Raw genomic sequence first — 23562 nt, 5'->3', positions numbered from 1 at the left:
ACTCGTAGTTTGTATTTGTGTAAAAACAAATGTATATTCAATAAAGTTTTATTCAATAAATTTGTTGTTGAATTCAGCATTGCATTGTCCAAAATCCAATAAACTAAACATCCGAGGTTATTTTAGTGTAACCGAGACAGTATATGTACTAGGTATATATTTGATATACTGGGTATATATTTGATATATCCCTGATATACGAGGTATATATTTGATATACCCTGATATACATGTGGATAATGTCCCGTGAATAACCTAAAGGGTCTATAGTATATGGATAAGGCTGGGTACCTTATCCTAGCAACACTATGGATACGGCCCACTCTGTAAAGGTTACAGACGACTCGATCCAGGTCGTTCGTGTGGAGACATGCCAGTGTGGGTATCCTATACAATAAGTTTGTATAAGACCGGACCACGAAATAGTCAATCTTTAGATGTAACACCGTTAACTAATAGATTACTGTTTCTTAGGATGATCAGGCAACTCATTCTCAATCCTGAGTGAGTTATGGACTCCTGCCCGTGAGGGCTCGTCCTTTGATTTATATGGGTGAGAGTCACCCGAGTTGCCGACTCAATATTCCTACCATTTTGGGGACGAGACCGAGTGGGGAGCTGGGAACATAACTTCACAAGATGGAATTCACTCCTCTCCGACTTTAGGGGAGTAGATGAGTGTTCCCTTAAATGCTGACTCCGGGACTTGAACAAGGGGCCCCACCCTCTCATTGGCCAGAGAGGGACTTCTGGTTATTGGTCGTACCATAACCGGATTTTTCACTAACGGAGCAGTGGTATTTAAGGAGTAAGATGTAACTCAGGGGTAAAACGGTAATTTGACCCAACTTGAGTTACTAGCACTCGTGAAAGATTGACTCGTCATTAATGGTTGTATATCCATGGACACGAAAAAATTCTGCAGTGAGAAGAGTGCAACTGTGGGTCTTTAGTGGAGTGACCCGTAGTTAACGGATGTTGATTAACTCGGTCAATGAGTTTGACCGATTAATCTCGTATCATTGGAGCTTCGGATCTGTAGGTCCATTAGGTCCCCTTGCTAGCTCATAACGGGTAAAACGAGGATCAAATTTTTGGAAGAATTTGAACTGTTCAAATTAGTTAAGGGATTATATGTATATTGATACATTATAATATATAGTTAATTCTAAATTTAGACTATATATTATGAGAGAAATTATTTGAATGAGATTCAAATAAAATTAATATGAATAAAATTCATATTAAAACTATAGGTTAAAAATAATGTGTATAAGATATACATTAGAACCATAGGTTATAAGAGAGAATATGGTTTAATTAAATATTAGATATTTAATTAAATGTTAAATAATTAATGGTTAATTATTTAATATTACATTTAATTAATTAATTATTAATTTGATTAATAATTATTTAATATATTATATTTTAATTAATTAATATTTATCCATTATTATTATTAATTATTAATTTTGATTAATAATTAATTATTAAACTCCCCTGCAAATTTGTAGGGGAGTGGGGAGTTATCCCACGTCATTTTTTTCTTTTCTTTTTGGATTGCAGAATGGTTCTGCAATGGTTACAGAACAGAAAAAGAAGAGAACTCCCATCTCTCTCAAGCTCTCTCAACTCTCCCTCTCATTTCAAACGAGGTGCTCCCACAAGCACGGTCTCGAGACCCAAGAGGATAGCGAGGAAGACTCGGTGGTGGTGTTCGAGCGGAATTCGTTGAAGAAAATTCTTCAAAGGTATGATTTTTCCCTGTATTTTCATCTCAACCCTTAGATTTTGTTTTTCCCAAATATCACAAACAACGGTCCGCTTCCGCTCCGGGATTCACATCCCTTCATATGTCAACTCTTATATTATAGGCTTCAAATCCATTCTTATTGAAAACAGTTTTCACTTGCTCTCTTGCCAACGCTTTCGTAAGCGGATCCGCAATATTATCCTTTGATTTCACATAATCAATTGATATAATTCCATTAGAGAGCAATTGTCTTATGGTATTATGTCGTCGACGTATATGTCAAGACTTACCATTATACATTAAGAATTGCACTTGATTTCATATTACATTGAATATGATAATTCCACCTCTGGATTTTGGATCATTAGTATCAAAAATCCAATTTTCATCACTTTTATCCTCAAAGTACGAGTGCAATCCATCATTTTGAATACTTTTTAAATATCCATATTATCATTACTTCCCAATAATCTTTACTCACTGCATATACTAAGTCCAACCGTGAGCAATTTGTAAGATCCATTAGACTGCCAACCACGAATGCTTCAATTGTGAAATACTACAGCCAATATCTTTTAGATAAATGGAGGTTTACATCAATGATAGCCTGTTAGACTTAATTAAGAGTACTTTCCATTTTTGCAAGGCACCCCCACAATTTCAAATATTTATATGAAGTCATTGTTCCTCAACTTCATATGATATTGTCTTCTACTCCCCTTATAAACTGTATGTGCATACTTTAAAGTATATCATTCATAACAAGAATCTATCAATTGCAAAAGCAATTTGGATATTTAACTATATCCAATTCAAGCATTTAAACATGCCGCTAAACTTAATTTCATATAAAATATGAAATTACTGTATATAGTAATTACTCAACACATAATTACATTCACACTCATTCATAAGAATGAAATCATAACTCTAGTGAATTATAGAAACTCATCTCCTTCAACCATAACAGGAGCATCCCCTTTGAGAAATTGTGTCAAACACAAAGTTTTGAGATAGAACAACATCTTTTATTGTTATCATTTGAACTCATTGCCATTAGACTACTCAAGTTTTTACCCCTTGATTTCTACCACCATGCAGTATGAAATTCGAATTGTCAGTGATATTTTTGTGAATTCATCACAAAAAATGCTTTCTCAAAATTTATTAAATATAATAAACAAATAATACCACGAAACAATTTTATCCCAAGGATAATTAACTATAAAGATGCTATTAAATTATGCAGCATGGAGCATAATGTAACAAAATAAATTCTAGGTAAAGAATTGACCATGTAAATAACAAGGTTAATACATACATGTTGAAATACCCAATTTCAACATTGACACAAAAGAATATAATATCCAATCAAGTTTTCTTAACAAAGTAACTTAAGAAAATAAGCATCATTGATGATTGAAAAACTTATAAAACCATCTAAGAAAATTGGAACACAGTGACCAATACATAATCAAAAAATTAGTATCCATAGAACCATAAGGAAAAAATTCCAACAAGCAAAGATCAACACTATGGACCAAACAAAATCTGTTAGAGAGATGTAAAAAAAAAAAAAAAAAAAACTTATGTGCAAAATTGTCTTAAGATTATTGGAGAAATATGCATTGAAAACTTAAGGAAACATGAAATTAAACAATCTGAACCCAACATGGCGTTGTTTCTTTAAGATAATTTTGTTCCCTCTACGGTGCTCAAGATTTCATGAACAACTGTCTCCCAAGATAGGATGGATATATCAATTTGTGAATGCGGCACTCCACACACAAGACTCAACAAACTAAAAGTATTTAAGTACTCGCACAGAGGAGAAAAGAGAGAGTTTTGAGGGATAGTTTTTTTGTATGCCAAAACTGAGAAGAACCACGTATTTATAGACTATTTGTGGCCATTCAAATAGTCATATCTTTTATGTAAAATTATGTCTTTTGATAACATAACATTTACAAAAGACGCACAAGTTCATGAAAAGTTGTGATTCTTCACTTTTAACAAAAATAATTTTATTCAAAAAATTCCAACACAAATAAGCATGAATAGGAAGCAATCATCTTGTAGATCTAGAATAGTGGAGAGCTGTTACTCGTCAGATCTGAACAAGGAACTCGATCTAAACGAAGAATTAGTGTTCTTCATTGAATCTGAGCGACAAACCAGTGTTCTTTGTTGGATCTGAACGAGGATCAAAATGAAAAACAAGAGGGACCGCGGGCGAGAAAGAAACGAGCAGTGGCAAAGTTCATTGGAGAAAGGAAGGATGAGAAGGGGAGAGGAAGAAGAAGAGAGAAGAAGATAGAAAATCCCATCACCATTAAAAAAAATAACATATTGTCAATTGAGCAAATTATCGTTACCAAATTAATCGTCAATCATCTTAACATTAGTGCCAAAACGAGTATAGTTCAACGATAATTGACATATATCTGAAACCAAGAGGTTGTGAGTTCGATCCTCCCCACATATTGTACTAAAAAAATCATTTTAATGTTAGTCAACTAATGATCAAAGTATTTTAAAAACTATTTAGAAGCCATTTTACGAATTGCAAGAACTCTCCATTAAAACTTCAACGACGAAATAGACACCTACATTCTACATTCCAAATCTAAGGGACGGATTGTGACGAAAAAGTTTTAATAAAAAAGAAAGGAAGAAAAAGGATAAGAAATGAGTATCCCACCACACAAGAGATCCGTCCCAAAAATAAATGGGAAAACTTTGACAGTTGCTAAGTGGGATTGACAAGTGACAGTTGTTTATTGGTAAACGGTGGGTGACAAAGGGGGGAGAGAGAGAGAGAGAGAGAGAGAGAGAGAGAGGCGCGTTGAAAATGAAAGAGTTGAAGAGTTTAAGAAAATAGAGCAAGTCCAAGTCGTAGTCCCAATCTCACGCCGTCTAATTATTGCACTCAATCCGGCGCCAATTCCTTTTCATATATTCCCATTTTAATTTCATCTTCTTTCCACTCTCATTTTGCTTCTCAATTCTTAAATTTGCTTCATGCTTTTGTGAGAGGGAGCAAAAAAAAAAAAAAAAAAAAAATAATAATAATAATAAATAAATAATTTGGTTCTTGCCGATCTTAATTTCTATCCTACCTAATTTCCGTCCCCTCCAATTTGTGTGATTTTAATACATGTCAATATATCGTCGTCAAAATTATTATTTTTCTAAAATTTTTTATTAAAATAAATATTTAAAAATTTAAGGATTAAAATGGAATGAAACTAAAAATTTAAGTACCATCATAACATGAAAGCTTTAAAATTAAGGTTAGAAAACACATTTTACTAAAGTAATAATTTATTTTCATTAAAATAATAATTTAGTCTCTGAACTTTAGGTTGTAATAACTGTAGTTTAAAATTTGTAATGATTTAGTCTCTATCATAACAAAATTTATTAAAATTAAGTGTTAAAATTTATCATATATATAACAATTTAACCTTTCTAATTTATAAACATATTTGGTCCCTATTTGGTTTATCAATCTATATATAGAAGAAACTTAACAAAAAAAAGTTTCACGATAAGGACTAAATCGTAACCAACTTTAAATTACAATTACTAAATTGTTAAATATTAAAGTTTACGGACTAAATTGTGACCAATTTGAAAATACAGAGACTAAATCGTTACAAACTAAAGTTTCAAGAACTAAATTGTTGCTTTAGCGAAAGAGTATGAACCAAAAGTGTTTTTTTAACCTAAAATTAATTAAACATTATTGATGTGTTAAAAGTATGTGTGTATATATATTTAATAGGTATAAAATAAAGAGATGATATAAAATATTATTAAGTTCTTTAATTTTCTTATTCCATAAAACAAAAACTATATAATTTTGGTGGGACTCAAATTTTATATTAATTAAAACCTACAACTTCATAGATGAAGTAGAAATATGTCAAGCATTCAACTATATTCGAGTTGATTTTTATTTTCATTTTGACAAATCTAAACGCTTTTTTTGGTTTAACTTGATTTTTAATCTATACTCTAGAGGTAGTTGAAATATTCCATATAATTTACAAAGTTTAAAAACATGGCTCGAGAAATTAAATATTACCTCCACAACTCAACTTCAATCATTTAAGCATATTTTGTTCTCAATCACATGGTTACTGAAATTCTCATTTAATAAGTTATCGGAAAGAAAAATGAAGGTCTAAACTATATTCTATTAATTCTTTAGGTATCTCTTCACTGCACAATCTCATATTTTAGGCTATATTTTCCATTGCTTTTGCATGATCAGCAAAATATTTGTTAGAAATAGTAACAAGCACCTTATAGTACGATGTGAGAAAGCATATTAATCCAAGTGTTTTGATCTCCGAGCACATTAATAGTACTTTTAAGAGCGTAGAACCAAATCAAGACGATTTTTTTTTATATCAAGTACTTTTTACAAAGTGCTTGTATAGATTTGGAATCTAGCTTATGTACCTGTAGGCCTCAACATTTTCCTATGATCTGGACACACCACACCTACTTGACTTAAAACGCTTGAATTTCAAGAGTGAAATCATCTCTATAAATCATCATGTGTCTCTTCAATACGGTTTTTCCTCACTTGCATATTTCGTAAGAAAAATTATTTAGAAGGTCGTGCAACATATACAACCACTCCTTGCCAAAAAAATTTAGAATTCCTACCCATGAGGAACTAAAAAGATCTCCATTGTCGGTAGATGTAGTATTTAATATTTATCGATCTTTTAAGACATTTCTTAGGCATACTTGTATAGTCCAAACATCCCTCTCTCGAGCATGAGGCTATCAATTTTGTTAGTATAATTCATAGTGGGAGTTTGTTAAGGAGTATTTGAAAAGCGTTTTTGTGTTTAAAAAAAAAAAAATTGAAATCATGTTCTAGACGGAAAGAAAGGTATAATCGGCTTATTTAAGAAAAAATAACAAACCTAATATTTATAATTATACTTTTCCTAAAAAGATTTCCATTAAAAATATGCTAACATTATTAAGAATCCAAAAATTCTTCCCAACAAAACATTTTCATATGCAATTAAAAAAAAATTCAATATAATAAATGATTCTACATCTATTTAATTATGGTAACTCTTTTTCTCAGTATAATGTGTGATTGTCCTATCTTCTACGAAGTTAATGTTTCATATTATATTCATAGGAGCTATCCAACGAGCTTCACCCACCCTCCCTCTAATTGAATTAAAGATAAAAATAAAAAAAGCATTGTTCAAAAGATATATATATGAATAGTTGAAATACTATTTTTTTTTGGATATCTGTGAGTGTTTGAATAAGCTTGCATGTACCTCGACTAATCTCATAGACAGTCGTCTAACCTACAACGTTTGGTGCTTGAAGGGTTTAAATATTATTTTGATTGTTGAGGACTCGTTTGGTAACGTTTCTGTTTTTTGTTTTTATTTCTTCATTTTTAATAAAGAAAAGTAGGATTACATGTTCCCGGCCTAACACCCATGAATTCAAAAATAATCAAACACCAATTATATGTATATTTTGTAACAAATTGGAAATGGAAACAAGAATCAAGAAACTTGTTTTGATTGTTCTCAAAATTTCTATATAATTTTGAGAAAATGTTTCCCAAGAAAAAAAAAGAGAGAAACAAGAAAGCAAAATGCTTAGCTTTCTTAATAAAATTTGGAAACGAGAAACAAGAAACGGAACGTTACCAAACGAGCCTGGAACTTTCCGTCTAATTCATTTTATTCTATCTACTCCCAACTTTTGTTCATTTTAGTTTTTGAACTTTAAAAATATTAATTTTAGTATATGTACTTTTAAATGGTGGTCATTTTAGTCTTCATTTGTAAAACTATGTACAATCAAAATTCAATAAAATTGTGACGAGAAGAAATAAGATAAAAATGAAAAGAGAATTTTTAATAATAGAATGAAAGTGAATTGAATTTTTCACTTGGGGAAGAAAAAATGAATAATCCATGGTCCCAAATAAATAGGAAATAAAGAGGAATTATAGCAGCTTGTTGAAGCAGTTCAACTGCAAATTCCCCAACCCAATCACACACACCGTCACCACCAAATCCTTCTCCCTCTCTCCAAAATCATCCGCTTCCAAATTCCCATCTTCAAACCGCGATTTCCTTCCTCTCAAATCCATGGCCGTTGACGACGACTTCAGCTTCCCCACCGCCGCGGATCCCTTCAACCGCTGCGGCATCGATTCGCCGCCGCTCTGGCGCCTCTCTCCCGCCACCGACCGCAATCGCCGCGGCACGGCGGCGGACGGCGACGGTGATCTGAAGATCAAGATCAACGACCGCCGCTTCAAATCCGCGGCGCCGACGCAGAGGAGAAGGAGATTCTCGAGCGATGCGGCGGCGGAGGAGGAAGAGGCGGCGGAGAAGATGGACGTGCTGTGGGAGAATTTCAACGAGGAGTTGTCGAGGAGCCGGAGATCGAAATCGCCGGAATCGATGGAGGAGATCGTGAAGGCGCGGCGGATGGCGGAATTGAGCCTGTCGGAGAGTTCCGGCGCGGTGGCGACGGCGAGGAAGACGGGGAAGACGGTGATTGTGAAGGCTCTGAAGAAACTGTTCTTGCTTCATCACAATTCCCGCCGGAAGCTTCAAACTCCATCGCGGTGAGAAAACAGAGCATTTTTTTTAATTTTAGGAAAAAAAAAGGTGTAAATTAAATTAATAAGAAATTAGGATTAAATACAGGATTTTTTTTTTTTTTTTTTGAAGCGTCTGTTCTTCATTTCTTGTAAAAGGGGCAAATGTCCATAGAGATGGAGACTTTTGATAAATGTATGAATTGGGGGTGGTTTTGGAATTTTATGGTTTAAAGGGTAAATTTCACAGTGAGTCAATATTTTTACCATCAAACTTTTATAAATTTTAGTTTGTAAATCAACCCTAATAGCTAATACTTGGGCATTAGATTATTGGTTAAATCTGGTTTTGATATATGAAAATTCAGGGCTCCCGTTTCTTTGTTTTTAGTTTGATTGAGAAAGCTAAAACCATTTGGAAGTATTTAAGGGAAAACGTTTTGAAAATTGTATAGAAATTGAAAAAAAAAGGTCTTTTATCCTGATTCCCTCAAATGAAAGTTTCCTTCTTAATGAAAAAAAAATTAAATATAAGAAATTGTTATGAAATGCAATTTTATTTTTATTTATTAAAACAAGCGGAAACATAAAATGGGAGATAGAACTTATAAGATATAGCTCAATTATAGTTGAGCTATGTCTTGACAACTATTTATATTTCTTATTTCTTTGATACATTTTGAGTATAGAAATTTGAAAACAAATTTCTTGTTTCTTGTTTCTCTTTCCAATTTGTTCCAACAGAAAACATTTTTATCATTCAAATAAACTCTTACACACACGATACAAATCAAAGCTATAGGATTTTTTTTTTAAATAAATAGGTTTTTTTATTATAATAAATTGGGTGAGAGGTTCGAACTCAAGACCTCAAATACAAGTGACAATTACGAACTAAGTTAATGTCGTTGAAAAAAATATTTGATGGCGGCAAAGGTTCTAAAAAAACAAAAAAAAAAAAAAAACAAAAATGCAAAGATTGCTACCAATACGTAACATTTAAAAATTATAAAAATACTATACAAGGTAACATTTTTTTTATACCAAAATTCCATTCCAGAAATTATATTTTAAAGAAAATTTAAGGAGAATAAAATATTACAATTTAAAAATTAATAAATATTTGGTTGAACCTTATTTTCATTCCTAAACTTTAAACATATTTCATTCTGGTTTTTAATTTTTAAAAATATCTATTTTCTTCAAATTTTAAAAATGTACTCATGGTCCATGCATCTTGAACTTGTTTACTTATGCACAAATGAATTAAACAGAAGTAAATATATGAGTATGACGTGCATGTAACTTAGCATGACTCAAACAATTTCTTGTCAATCCAATCATATCTTGATTGTTTAAGACATATATCATCAAAGAAAAGATCGGATGTTCAAATTTCTACCTCTATGCACTCAACCCTTTCTTGAAAAAGAAAATTAATATATTAATTGTTTGACATGTATCTTCAATGTTATATTTTAAGAAAATATGTCATGGACTAGAATTCAATGTACTAAATTTCAAAATTTTAAGGAATCAATAATTACTAGAAACCATCAAGTGAATTTTTTCATTTTTAAAAATCTAAAAAATAGGTATATATACATAAATATATATTTATATTTAGTATATTTTTAAATTTGGTCTCAAGGAAAGAAAACCTTCTTCAAAAGTAGATATATTTCTTAGTCCTTAAATCAAAACTATAATAAATTTGATCACGTGTTATGGGCGAAATTTTCAAAATAAATAAATGTGTAATTTTCCACTCCAGTATAGTTCAACTCACTAAGATATTCGAAACCTTCCTTTAAAGGTCTTATATCTAAATTTTCATTTTCATTTCTTATTTGAATTATAATATTCTCAAAATAAATAAATAAATAAGTGAACCTGTCACGTGTCACGCAAATGTAGCTTCTCATTTCCCGACCCAAGATGAGAGCCTATAGCAAAACTCCAAATCCTCTTAATAGCTAAGTTGGTATGTAAGTTAAACGCTTCGCTAGTGCCACTATAAAACTTTACCTAGGTCAAGATTTTTGGTCTTAATAATCGTTTAATACGTTTTTGCCTATTTTAATTAAACCAAAAGAAGTGTATGTTTGAGTACATGGAATTAATTATAAATTGGCCATGGATAATATGTGTAGATGCCATGAATTAAATTTCTAATTTCTAATTCGATGAGGGGCAAATTAAAAATAGTGAAATCTTGTAACCAATCCAGTGGCGATTACATAAGGGCGATTACATAAGGGTTATGATCTCATGTCAAATACTATTCGGCCAAGTCGTGATCTATTGACTTGAAAGATCATCTCACCAATGTACTTTCATTTATAAATTCAAGTATACTTTTGCTTCCTTCAATTAATTCTCTTGAATCGATTTGGAAAATAGATGGGTGTGATTTCATAAGAGATGCATTATCTAACTGATCTTGGTTTGGTTAATCAAAAGCATGCATATTATGGTTAATCAAAAGCATGCATATTTTCACCTTTAATTAAGCAAGTACAATCACTTCAACCTACCACCATTAACCCTTTTTGGATGAATAAATGCAATTAAACCAATTTGTTGGTTTGAATTGGGAATGCACAACTTATTTTGGCCAGTCCTCACCAAATCTTCTTCTTTATTTTTCTCTCTTTTTTTTTAACCTTTTTTTGTTTCTTTTATATCTACTATTGTAAATTGAGTTAGCTATAAAATTATCCAACCATAGTTATGAAAATATAAAAAGTGGGTCATGTATATAATTTCTTAATAAGGTATAGTACATTTAATTTAGATTGTAAATATAAATGTTATAGTTTTTGAGATATTAGGTCGAGTTTAGAATAAAGTGAATTTTCAATTAAATACACTTTTTCAATAAGCATTAATTGGTGATAAAAAGTACTAATTAAGTGCATGTTCTAAAAAAAGAAAAAAAAATAATCTACACACTAGTTATGATTTAATTTTAGAAAATGTTGATAAGGAAGAATCTCACGTAGCATGTTAAAATGAAAATTTTTCAGAGTAACTTATTTTTCCAACTAAAATAAATGACGTAGTGTTGATGGAGAAATTTCGATCAATTACTAAATACCATGTCACAATTTAAAATTATATTTAGACCAATCACAAATTTACACGTGTCATAAATTAATTTTAAAATCAGCGAATCACATTACACCACGTGTCTCTCTTATGGCCAATATCAGTTAATTGGATCAACCCATAAGAAGATTGAACCCAAATCGATAAGGAGATTGGGCCAAACCTATTAAGCCCATAACCCATATAAGACCCACCAAAGCTCTATAAATAGAGGGAGTCACCTTTTCTTTGGGACATAGAGGAGAAGCTAGAAGAATTGGAGACTCAGAGCCCGCATAGCATTAAAAATTGTCTACAATCATCCAGAGTCAAGTGAAGCATCCAAAGCCAACAAGACTTGAAGATTGGAGACTTGAAGACTATGAGACTTCAATAACATTAAATCTTCTCTTCGTCAAGCAAAATATTGAAGAACTCTTCTCAAGAAACAAAACTTGAAGACTCCATCAAATTGCAAAGTCTTCGTCAAGCTGCATAGTTTCGCCAAGTTAAAGAACTCCACTAAGCTACAAACCAAAGAACTTCATAGGCTACAAGCTGAAGAACTTCAGAAGCGCAAAGTCAAAGACTTCAAAGATTATTCAATAAGCTCAAAGCCGAAGACTTCAAAAAGTCTTCATCAAGCTACAAGCCAAAAGAACTTCATCAACAAGTCGAAATCTTCAACAAGCACAAAGCTAAAGACCTCGAAATTCCTTCAACAAGCAAAAAAATTGAAGGCATCAACCTCATTGATTCGAGAACAAGCTCACAAACCCTTGAATTAAAGTTTACATTCAAGAGAATCAATTAGAGGACTATACATTAGAGATTATACACTACAATACATAAATGCAAATACAAGTTCATTAATTCAAGTTTCTCCTCTTTGAATTTCTCGTCAAACACATAGTTTAGGCACTAAAATAATGAAATAGTGGATTTGACACGAAACAATAATATAGGTTAAATTACAAATGTTTGTCCATCTGATTATATAAGTTTCAATTTTGTCCTTATGGTTTGAGCTTAAGTTTCAAGTCCTTATGGTTTAAGATTTCAATCTGGTTCTTATGGTTTGAGCTTAGTTTTTGTTGGGAATTACAAAGGAAAAATGCTTAACCCTTGTCCCACACATGAAGATTAACGAGTGGGAGAAGGGTTTATAAGACAAATCCTTCTAGTGGAATTGTAAAAGATGTTTGAGATGAGCCTAAGAAATCTCCCCACCCGTGCGTTGTTGCCATTGTTAGTTCGAGATATGAGTATAGATATTTTCCATTAGATTCTCATACTACCTTTCAAAGGCAATGGTTTCTTCCACGATATAACGATACAATGACCAATCCAATTTTCCGTTTGTGGTCAGCACTCTAGAGTCCAGATACATACATAATCAGTCATATGCTTATAGAAGAAGCCAATTTTGTTAATGCCAATCTTATTGAGTATTCTGGTGCAAAAGACAGGGTTAAAAATAAAGGAAAACAGGTTGCTAAAGATAGAGTACAGTAGAAGAAGGCATTTCAATTCAAAAACTCCAATGGAAGAATTGAGAAGTCCAAGTTGATATGTTGTGTCTGTGGATTCTCAACCTTCTTGTTAACAATTTTAACAATGCTTGTGCAAGTATACACAAATCACGTGGCAAGTAATAAATAAATCGAATCCATACGGATTGAGTAACTAAAATGCTCCAACCTTTACTCAAGGAATAAGAGAAACAAACAAGAGATATTTTGGATTATTGCTACTTTGCAAATAAGATAAAAGTGAATTTAAATGAGAGTAAAACAAAATTAAAATCACCCAATGATTTAATACAAGGCACAAAATAGAGAAAAGAGAAGACTAAAATTCAAGTGTAAAAATGGGGGGACTGTGTCCCTCTTACTATGATGTTACTAACTGATATCAACATTGTTGTTCCAATAACAAGGTTGCTAAAACTACTGGCCAAACAGATGTGGGAATTTTGACGCTAATCCAAAGCCCATTTGAATCAATGATGTATCAGAACAGTTTTTAGTCATATTAGGTGAGTCTTATCTCTAAGTACCCACACTCTATGTTCAAAGATAGATCTAATACAAGTTAAAGTCACCCTTGTCCCTCTTACTATCTCCCAAAAGCTAATATGGAGTTCATTCAACATAGTGATCAAGCATATTGAACTTAAAAATGCAAAACAAGCTTTAACTAAGTAGAAACAACTTTGTAAACTAGAAAATCAACATTCACAAGCAAAGATCCACAACCCCTTCAATGTATTTAGCTACTTAACACCATAACAAAGAAAAGGGAAGAAGAAAATAGAAAGCCCATCGAATATGAAATACAAAAGGAGAGAGAAAGTGAGAAAAACAATAGAAAATTCATTGTTATAGCTCCAAGCTCCCTCTACTTCTAGTTCTTCTTCGTGACCCCTCAGTGAGAATCTTCTCTCTTTTTGTGTCTCTCTCTTTGGAATTGATGGAGAAAAAATGAATGGAAGCAGCCTTGAATGCAAGATTTTATACCCCTCCTCAATTTTAGGACAACTAAAATGGATAAAATAGGGTCCATCACAATTTCAGGTGAATCTACGTTTTACTGCAATAATTCTTGGGTAACTCTACTGTCACTGTTAGTTCACTTTTTCCAGAATTGGCTCTGATGCTCCAGCATCATCTTTTCTGTAGCAAATCATTCAAAATCAGAAATATTTCACAAAAATCACAACATTAACTAAAAATGCCTAGCTAGAGGGGATATTTCTTAAGCCTAAAACAATGGTAATTGGAGCTTCTTTGTGAAATTTCTTATCTACCCAAGAAATTTTCCTCCTAAAGTTATGCTATGGGGAACCTTTTGCTACAAAGTTATGCCGTTCAGACTAAAAAACGTTTGTGCAACCTACCTGCATGTCGTGGTTATGACTTGATGTACAAAGAAATTGAAGTTTATGTAGATAACATGATTGCCAAGTCAAAACAAGGCAAATAGTATACAACTATTCTAAAAAATATATATATATTTGATCAATTGAGGAAATTCAAACTGAAACTCAATCCCAACAAATGCATATTTGAGACAACCATTAGAAAACTTCTAGGCTTTGTAGTAAGCTAGGAGGACATTAAAGTCGACTCGGATAAAGTCAAAACGATCTTAGAGATGTGTTGCGTGTGCACAATTGACGTGAAAACCAATTCAAGTATACACTATAATGCTCAATTGTAGCATAAAGCAAAGTCGAATCCACAGGGACTAAGATTGAAATTCGAAATAGTAAAATAGAACACTAAAAGAATTTAAAGTTAAAAACAAGTAACGTGATGTAAATTTTTGCACAAGTAATTTCACTGAAGTCGTAATAGGTCCTATCGAACATAAAGCGTAAATGGGCATCGATTTATTTTGGTAACCATAGATTATTTTACCAAATGGGTAGAAGCAACTTTTTACCAAGATGTGACAAAAGGAGTTGTAGTCAAATTTATCAAGAGAGAAATTATTTGTGTTTATGGTTTTCCTGAAACCATAATTTCTTATAATGCAAGGAATTTGAACAACAAAATGACGAGCAAGCTCTGTGAGCGTTTAAGATTAAGCATGTCAATTCAACCACTTACTGACCAAAGCTGAATGGTACAGTCAAAGCTACCAACATAAACATAAAAAGAATTGTTGAAAAAATGAATATAATTTACAGGGATTAGCATGAAATGCTTCAGTTCGCGCTACATGGTCATCGCACCTCAGTTCGTACTTCAACTGGGGCAACGCTGTTTTCGTTATTCTATGATATGGAAGTGGTTCTCCCTGTTGAAGTTGAAATTCCATTTTAGTTCTCATGGAATCTAAGCTACAAGAGGTTGAATGGGTCCAAAGGCGCTATGAGCAACTAAACTTTGTGGAAGAGAAGAGATTAATGGCATTGTGTAGATGATAACTTTATCAAAGAATAATGATGATGACAAGAAAGTGAGCCCAATAAGATTTAGAGAGGAAGATTTGATTCTAAATATAATCCTCCAATTATAGAAAGATCATCGAGGCAAATGAACCTCGAATCATGACGACCATTTGTGGTGAAAAAGACTTTCTTTATGGGAGCATTAGTTCTGGTCAATATGGATGGCAACTATGAAGGGATATGAATTTCGAGCAGAAGTTGTAGAATGAGTTCATGAATTTTCTTTTTGAAATTAACACAGTAAAGCAAGAATAGGGAAGAAAACTTTTACCTTTGAAGCTTTTCTTCTATGTCAATCTAATGAGACAACACCAAAAGCTCTTCCTTACTATATCTCTAGCGAGAACTCGATTTGTGGGAACCAAGTGAGGGAAAAGAGAGTTGTTGTGAGAGAGAGAGAACCTCACTGTTTTCTTTTACAGGTTGAAGAAGAGAGGCAATGTAGAACCGTTCTTCATTTTTAACCAAGTATGACGTGAGGAGTTACCCCACGTCACCACTCTCCTGCAATTATGCGAAGGAGTTCGTTTTTCCCTTTTTTATTTATATTTAATTAATAATTAAAAAATTAATTTAATTATTAATCTAAGTAATTAAATAAATGATTAACGATTAATTATTTAACTTTTAATTAAAACTTCATGTTTGAATCATATTCAAATTCATCTCTCTTGTATAACCTGTAGTTTTAATATGAATCCAATTCATATTAACTATTTGAATCCTATTCAAATATTTCTCTCATAATATATAGCATTAATTTTGAATATTTATCCAAATTTAATATATATATATATAATATATAATGGATCAATATATATTATATACATTCCCTTATATAATTTAAACATTTCAAATTATTTCATAATTCTTGATCCTCGTTTTACCCGTTGTGAGCTAGGAAGGGGGCTTAATGGACCTATAAATCAAAAGCTACAATGATACAAGATTAATTGATTAAACTCATTAACCAAATTAACCAACATCCGTGAACTGCGGATCACTCTACTAAAGACTCGCAGCTGCACTCTTCTCACTGTAGAATATTTTGTGTCCATGGAAATTGACCATTGAAGGCAAGTCAATCCTTCATGAATGTTCGTAACGTCAGTTGGGTCAAATTACCATTTTATCCCTAAGTTACATCTTGCACCTTAAATACAATTGCTCCTCTAATGTTTATGGTCCGACCATTAAACAGAAGTCTCTCTCGGGCCAGTGAAAGGGTGGAGATCCTTATTCAAGTCCCAGAGTCAGCAATTGAGAGAACACTCATCTACTTACCATAAAAAGGAATGAGTGAATTTCATTTTGTGTAGTTATGTTCCTAGCTCCCCACTCGGTCTCGTCCCCAAAATAGTAGAATTATTGAGTCTGTAACCCAGGCCACTTTCACCCATATAAATCAAAGGATGATCGCTGATAGGTAGGAGTTCATGACTCGCTTAGGATTAAGATCGAGTTACTTGGTCATCCTATGAAAAATTAATCTAATTAGTTTACGGTGTTATAACTAAAGATTAATTGTTTCACAGTCTAGTCTTATACAAACTCATTGTATAGGATACCCCCACTCGCATGTCTCTACATGAACGACTTGGATAGAGTCATTTGTAATTATTACAAAGTGAGCTGTTTCCATAGTATTACTAGGATAAGGTACCTCCATGCATTATAGACCATTTAGGTTATTACTAAAACATTATCCACTTGTATATCAAACATATATTTTATATTTATTATATATTGTATATATCAAATATATACACTATATATTAAATATATACCGTATATCAAATATATACTGTTGCAGTTACATTAAATAACCTTGGATCTTAGTTTATTAGAATATGAGCAATGCAAAGAAAAAATAACTCTTTATTGAATAAATAAATAATTTGTTCATTAATTACAAATACACGAGCTAAAGGCACCAAACCCAACAATCTCCCACTTGTTGGAAAGTGAGTGAGATGTACAAGTATTACAATGAACTAGGGCATACAATATACCCAATGACATCTCCCACTTGCCCTAGACTAAATAGAACATGTCTCGTAAACCTAGATTCTCTAGATGACCTTCAAACAGTTTATCAGGGAGAGCCTTTGTAAACGGATCAGCAATATTGTACTTCGAAGCAATTTTCATGACGATCACATCTCCTCGTTACACAATCTTCCTTATCAGGTGATACTTTCTCTGTATGTGTATGGGTGAGCAAATGAACCTGAAAAATCGATTGACCGACCGAAATCGACCAAACCAATGTCGGTCGGTTTAATGGATAACTCGGTCGGAATTGATTTTGCATTATGCAAAATCAATATGTCGATCAATCGGAAGGGCAAAAAATTCATTTTTCGACCTACCGATCGAAAAAATAAATAAAAAAGGAGAGAAACAGCTGCTTGGCAACAGTCCCATAAAACCAGTGGTTGGTTTTAAAATTTTAGAGTTACCCCACGTCACTTAACTGCCCACTCCCCTGCAATTTTGAAATACAAAACACACAGAACAAAAGAACAAAAAACTCCCAAAACTCTCTCAAGCTTTCTCTCTCAAATTCTCCCTAAGATTCCAAACGGTGCTCCCACAAGCACGATCTCGAGACCTAAGAGGATAGCAAGGAAGATTCAGTGGTGGTGTTCGGGTGGAAATCGTTGAAGAAAAGTTCTTCAAATGTAAGTTTCCCATGTATTTTTTTCTTTACACTTTTATTTTGTTTTCTCAAAAAATCATGAACGAAGATCCACTTCCACTCCGGGATTCACATCCCATCAATTGGTATCAGAGCCAAGTTGATGTTCTAATTTTTTGGGAGCAAAATCAGTGTTCATGGTAGGTGTTTTCCTATTTTCGAAATATGGGTTTGCGGGTTGGAAATTTCCCGATTTTTGGCATTTAGATAGCTTTTTCCTTCTTGATTTGATTATGTAAGGGCCCGGTGTTTTGGGCATTGAGTTTCTGTATTGATTCTGTAAGTTCGGGTCGCTCGAAAGTCGTTTGTGGCATCGGATTGGGCAAAAAGTTGCAGATAACAACGAAGAAGACAGCAGACCGCGCAGACAGTGCCATGGCACTGCGAGGACAGCACACAGCGCCGAGGCGCTGCCCTTAGGCGCCTCGGCGCTATCCCAGGTGTTTTTCAGTGTCTTTCCGTGGCTCTGGTTCGCGGTTCGAGGGCGGTTGCAGTCATTTTTTATTTTTTGTATTATTTTACTTTATTAGGGTGCCAAAAACTAGTCCAACTTTGCTATTTAATTATTTTATGCATTATGAATGTATATTTTAATTAAAAGCATATTGCATATTGTATGCCATCTAGTTCTAAAATCACACCATAGGTTACATGCATAATATGTATGTTTGATATATAGTATGTATGTATCATCATGCATAATATAGTTATAAATGTTATAATATATGAATGCATGTTTTATTTTCATGATTAATATAAGTGTTGTATTAATTAGATGGAAATAAAGTTGAATTGAGCATGATATTAATTTCATTAATATAATTGTTGTATTGATGTATGCTTACAATGCATAATTATAGTTTTCATTTCTTAAATTTTATTATAAAATGTGGTAGACAGAAATTAAAATCTATAATAAAGAATTGCATGTAAACATAGGGTCTAAATTAATTAATTTTAAAAGGGTTTAAAATTAATTAGACCGTAGGTTATATCTTCTAATATGATTAGGGGGTAGTCTTTTATTTTGTTTTAACTAGGTTTAAAATGAAATGATAAAAGACTAAATATAAAATATTGCCTAAGGGAACCCTGTCTAAGGAAGGTTCTGTCTAGGTTGAGGTATTTAAGCTGACCGTAAGGGAACACCTCTACCTGGGAACCGACCTGGGGTTGAATTAGTTAATATTTTATATACATGCAATAATGTCGTTGGTTTATTAAAATGTTTAATGAACTAAAACATTAATGTACAAGTACCAATATAATAGTTACATTGGGCCGACTAAAAATTCACTTAGTTAATTTTACTTAGCCGAGATTTATCTAAGTAATATACCCTAGTCTTAAAATACTAAGTGGGAGCAAAAGAGAATATGTAATATACAGCTTATGTATTTGATATACAAATTATATATAACATTATTTTCTCTCTCTATCACGTTCTCCTTTATATTCACACTGTGAGTTCCATGCTCGGCCTCGTGTCGCCCTGGGCACGGCCTCCCTACGGAAGGTGTTTGCATGGTTCAATATCGAGGTGAATGGAGATAGTAGTCATAGTAAGTGGGAGAAGGACATGTGACAACACATCCTACGGTCTCCGCCATTAGTTTGCACCGTGAGGTTTCATACATGACCTGCGTGTCATCCTTGAGCGACCATCCCTATGGAGGGTTCAATGTATGAAATTCAAACCAAAGCAAACTCCAAAAATGCATAGGAGTCTCTTAGGTTTTGCTCCAATATTTTCCTTCCCTACGACAGGATTATTAGGGTGGACCTCTGAGGTCCGAAAATGATGGGTCACACTTACGGGTAGTTGTTAAGTTAGTTAGCAATTTCCTGACCAAATAAACGATGACTAAAGTTTATAGGAATAAGAGTTATTCTCGTGTAAATTTAGTTGAGAACGTCTCAATTCAGTGAAGGGGTACCTGTCTGCCCTACAGTTGCTGTTGCTCTAAATCACTGAAGCATCATTGCAAAACAATTTTGTGAGGGTGCTTAATTACTTTTGCTAAAATTTGATTGGGTTTAAAGGCTAATACATAAAACTAATATAGGTTTGTTTTACTTTCAGCATGTCTACTTCCATTATTGCACTCTTAGCCGCTAAAAAACTTAACGGCGAGAATTACAAACAATGGAAATCGAATCTAAACACTATTCTCGTGATAGATGATCTTAGGTTCGTCTTGCAAGAGGATTATCCTCAAGCTCCTACGCCTAACGCCACTGTGGCGGTGCGCAACGTCTATGACAGATGGATCAAGGCCAATGACAAGGTCAAGGTCTACATCTTGACGAGCATATCTGACGTGTTTGCTAAGAAGCACGAGGACACGGTCACCGCTAAGGAGATCATGGACTTGCTGCAGAGCATGCTTAGACAACCGTCCTCACAGGCTCGACATGAAGCCCTTAAGTTCATTTACAACTCCCGCATGAAGAAGGGTTCCTCAGAGCGAGAACACGTTCTCAACCTGATGGTCCACTTCAACATGGCAGAGTCGAACGGGGCTGTCATAGACGAGCATAGTCAGGTCAGCTTTATTCTGGAATCTCTTCCGAAGAGTTTTCTGCCATTCCGTAGCAATGCGATTATGAATAAGCTGGGGTACACTCTTACCACGCTCTTAAACGAGCTGCAGATCTATCAGTCTCTTATGAAAAGTAAGGGACAAGAAGGAGAGGCAAATGTTGCCACCTCAAAGAGGTTCAACCGAGGTTCGTCCTCTAAAACCAAGTCTGCACCCTCTTTTTCTGGAAGTAGGACTTTCTAGAAAAATAAGGTTTCTGGTAAGGGGTTTAAACCTGACTCCGCTGCTGCCGCTGCCAAGAATGGCAAGGCCAAGGTTGCAGAGAAAGGAAAGTGTTTCCACTGCAATATGGACGGGCATTGGAAGCGCAACTGTCCAAAATAGTTGGCCGAAAAGAAGAAAGCCAACGAAGATAAATATGATTTACTTGTTTTGGAAACGTGTTTAGTAAAGAACGATGACTCCGCCTGGATACTGAATTCAGGAGCCACAAATCACGTTTGTTCTTCATTTTAGGGAATTAGTTCCTAGAGGCAGCTTGACGCCGGAGAGATGACTCTCAAGGTCGGAACGGAAGAGGTCGTCTCAACTGTGGCCGTAGGAGAGCTCAAGTTGTTTACAAACAAAAATATGTATATATTATTAGATAATGTGTACGTAGTTCCTAAAATTAAAAGGAACTTAATTTCAGTTTCTTGTTTGTTAGAACATTCGTATTCCATTTCATTTAATTTGAATGAAGCGTTCATTTCAAGAAATGGTGTTAATATTTGTTCTGCTTTGCTTGAAAACAACTTGTATGTGGTAAGACCAACCATAACTAAAGCAGTTTTAAATATCGAGTTGTTTAAAAATACTAGAACTCAAAGTAAAAGGCAAAAAGTTTCTCACAAAGAAAATACCTTTCTTTGGCACTTAAGATTAGGTCACATTAATCTCAATAGGATTGAGAGGTTGGTTAAGAATGACATTCTAAGTGAGTTGGAAGACGATTCTTTATCACCATGTGAGTCTTGTTTTGAAGGCAAGATGACTAAAAGACCTTTTACTGGAAAATGTTATAGAGCTAATAACTCTCCAAAAGAAAGTTATTCTGGTGATTATTTGGGTGAAAATGTGCATTAAAATGTCAAAGTATGTCGGGTTTAGGTCATAATTAGCACGAATAGTGTTAAAATGTAAATTCTGTGCTAAATATCCTTGGTCTTGAGAACATTCGCCAAAAACAGCATAAACTCTCGTATTTGTGGTTCTTTTGCACAGGTTTTTAAAGAGGAGACGAAAAGAGAAAGAAGTGCTGAACCAGAGAGGAAAAGCCAAAGCATTGTCAAGACGGAGCATATAAAAGCTGGAGCATAGCGATATCAGGGCATGGATGTCTGTACAGTTAATTCAAAAACACGGGATTCCCCTATGTCCGTACAATCCCCAGTCGGGTGCCCTAAAAACGGGACCCGATATTTAAAGTGAAGGTTGCCCTAGCCGACGGACACACAGATCCCAAGGGAGACAAACATTTAAAGCTGAAAAGATAAGGGAACAGAATATACCCATTTTCGGGAGGAGAGCTGACGCCGGAAAGAGGAAGTTCGTCTACCTGAAAGAGCTGTCTCCTTCTTTTTTTTGTCAATTAGTCATTTTTCTGCTATGGGTTGTATTCTTTCTTCCTCCATTTTGTTTTCTTCACCCATTATGAGCTAAACCCCATTTCGAGGGAGGTTCGCATGCTGTAACTGATTTCATACTGAATCTCTAGCTGCTACATTTATTTTTAAGCAAATCTGAATTTATTTTTGAAATCTTCGCGTTACTGTTGGCCGCTGTTTCGTGTATGCAAGCTTCTATATTGACCAGGAAGGGCTTGTGGGTGCTGACTTGTTTTGCTTGTGGTTAGCGCTTTTCTATAGCTATAGGGATGCTCAGGAATTGGGTCCCCTAATCATGCCTATAGTTTGGATTTATTGCTTGGGTATTTAGCAACGGGAGTTGTGCTTACTCATGTTTGGGATGTTTGGGGTGTCTCGAAAGGGAACCAAGTCGAACTGGGCATTAATAAATGATTATTTGCGATAGAGTATAGGTTGATAACGTGTTAAAGTATGCTGAATCTCCCTCACTCTCTTCATATCTTTTAATCCCTCATTTTCTCTTTCTGTGCTACTGCATCCTTGTGTTAACAGTCTCAAAACTGTTGTCTCTTGCAAGTATCTATCATCTTTTTATAACGTTATTTTATTGTTTTTCTAGTCAATATCCATACCCAATCTTTGTTTATTTTAATTTGTTGGTATCTGCATTTATTGTTAAAGTACAACCAAAAGTCCCTGTGGATACGACCTCGTTACATACTACAACCGACGAATCGTGTATACTTGTACGTGTTGACAATGCAGTTGTGTGGATGCAACAAGAGTCAAAGAGTATATGATTATTCAAAGTATGGTTATTTATACCTAATGCAACATAAGTTTGAAGCCCTTGAAAAGTTCAAAGAGTACAAGACTGAAGTTGAAAATCAATTAGGTAAAACCATTAAAACACTACGATCTGATCGGGGTGGAGAGTATATGGACTTGAGATTCCAGGACTATATGATAGAACATGGAATCACGTCCCAACTCTTAGCCCTTGGTACACCTCAACAAAACGGTGTCTCAGAAAGGAGAAACAGAACCCTGTTGGACATGGTTCGATCAATGATGAGCTATGCTCAGTTGCCTAACTCGTTTTGGGACTACGCAGTGGAGACTACAGTTTATATTTTGAACGTAGTTCCATCAAAGTGAAGGGATGTGAATCCTAGAGCGGAAGCGGACCGTTGTTCGTGATATTTGGGAAAAAACAAAATCTAAGGGTTGAGATGAAAATACAGGGGAAAACCATACATTTGAAGAACTTTTCTTC

At 33.9% G+C, this 23562-nt stretch overlaps 1 protein-coding gene across 1 annotated transcript; it reads left to right on the top strand.

The window, feature by feature from the left end:
* Positions 1 to 7771: 7771 nt before the first annotated feature.
* Positions 7772 to 8688, top strand: LOC148208130 (uncharacterized). The gene has a single exon (XM_088120032.1). It carries the CDS (start codon positions 7909 to 7911, stop codon positions 8395 to 8397), a length of 489 nt encoding a protein of 162 aa, XP_087976158.1. The 5' UTR covers positions 7772 to 7908; the 3' UTR covers positions 8398 to 8688.
* The last annotated feature ends 14874 nt before the right edge of the window (positions 8689 to 23562 follow it).

The sequence above is a fragment of the Momordica charantia genome (assembly GCF_013281855.1).
Source record: "Momordica charantia cultivar OHB3-1 chromosome 11 unlocalized genomic scaffold, Mcharantia_2.0 BLBB01000011.1, whole genome shotgun sequence".
In the NCBI taxonomy this organism is placed as follows: domain Eukaryota; kingdom Viridiplantae; phylum Streptophyta; class Magnoliopsida; order Cucurbitales; family Cucurbitaceae; genus Momordica; species Momordica charantia.
Note: the sequence above shows the minus strand (reverse complement) of the source record. Positions and strands in the feature narration are given on the sequence as shown.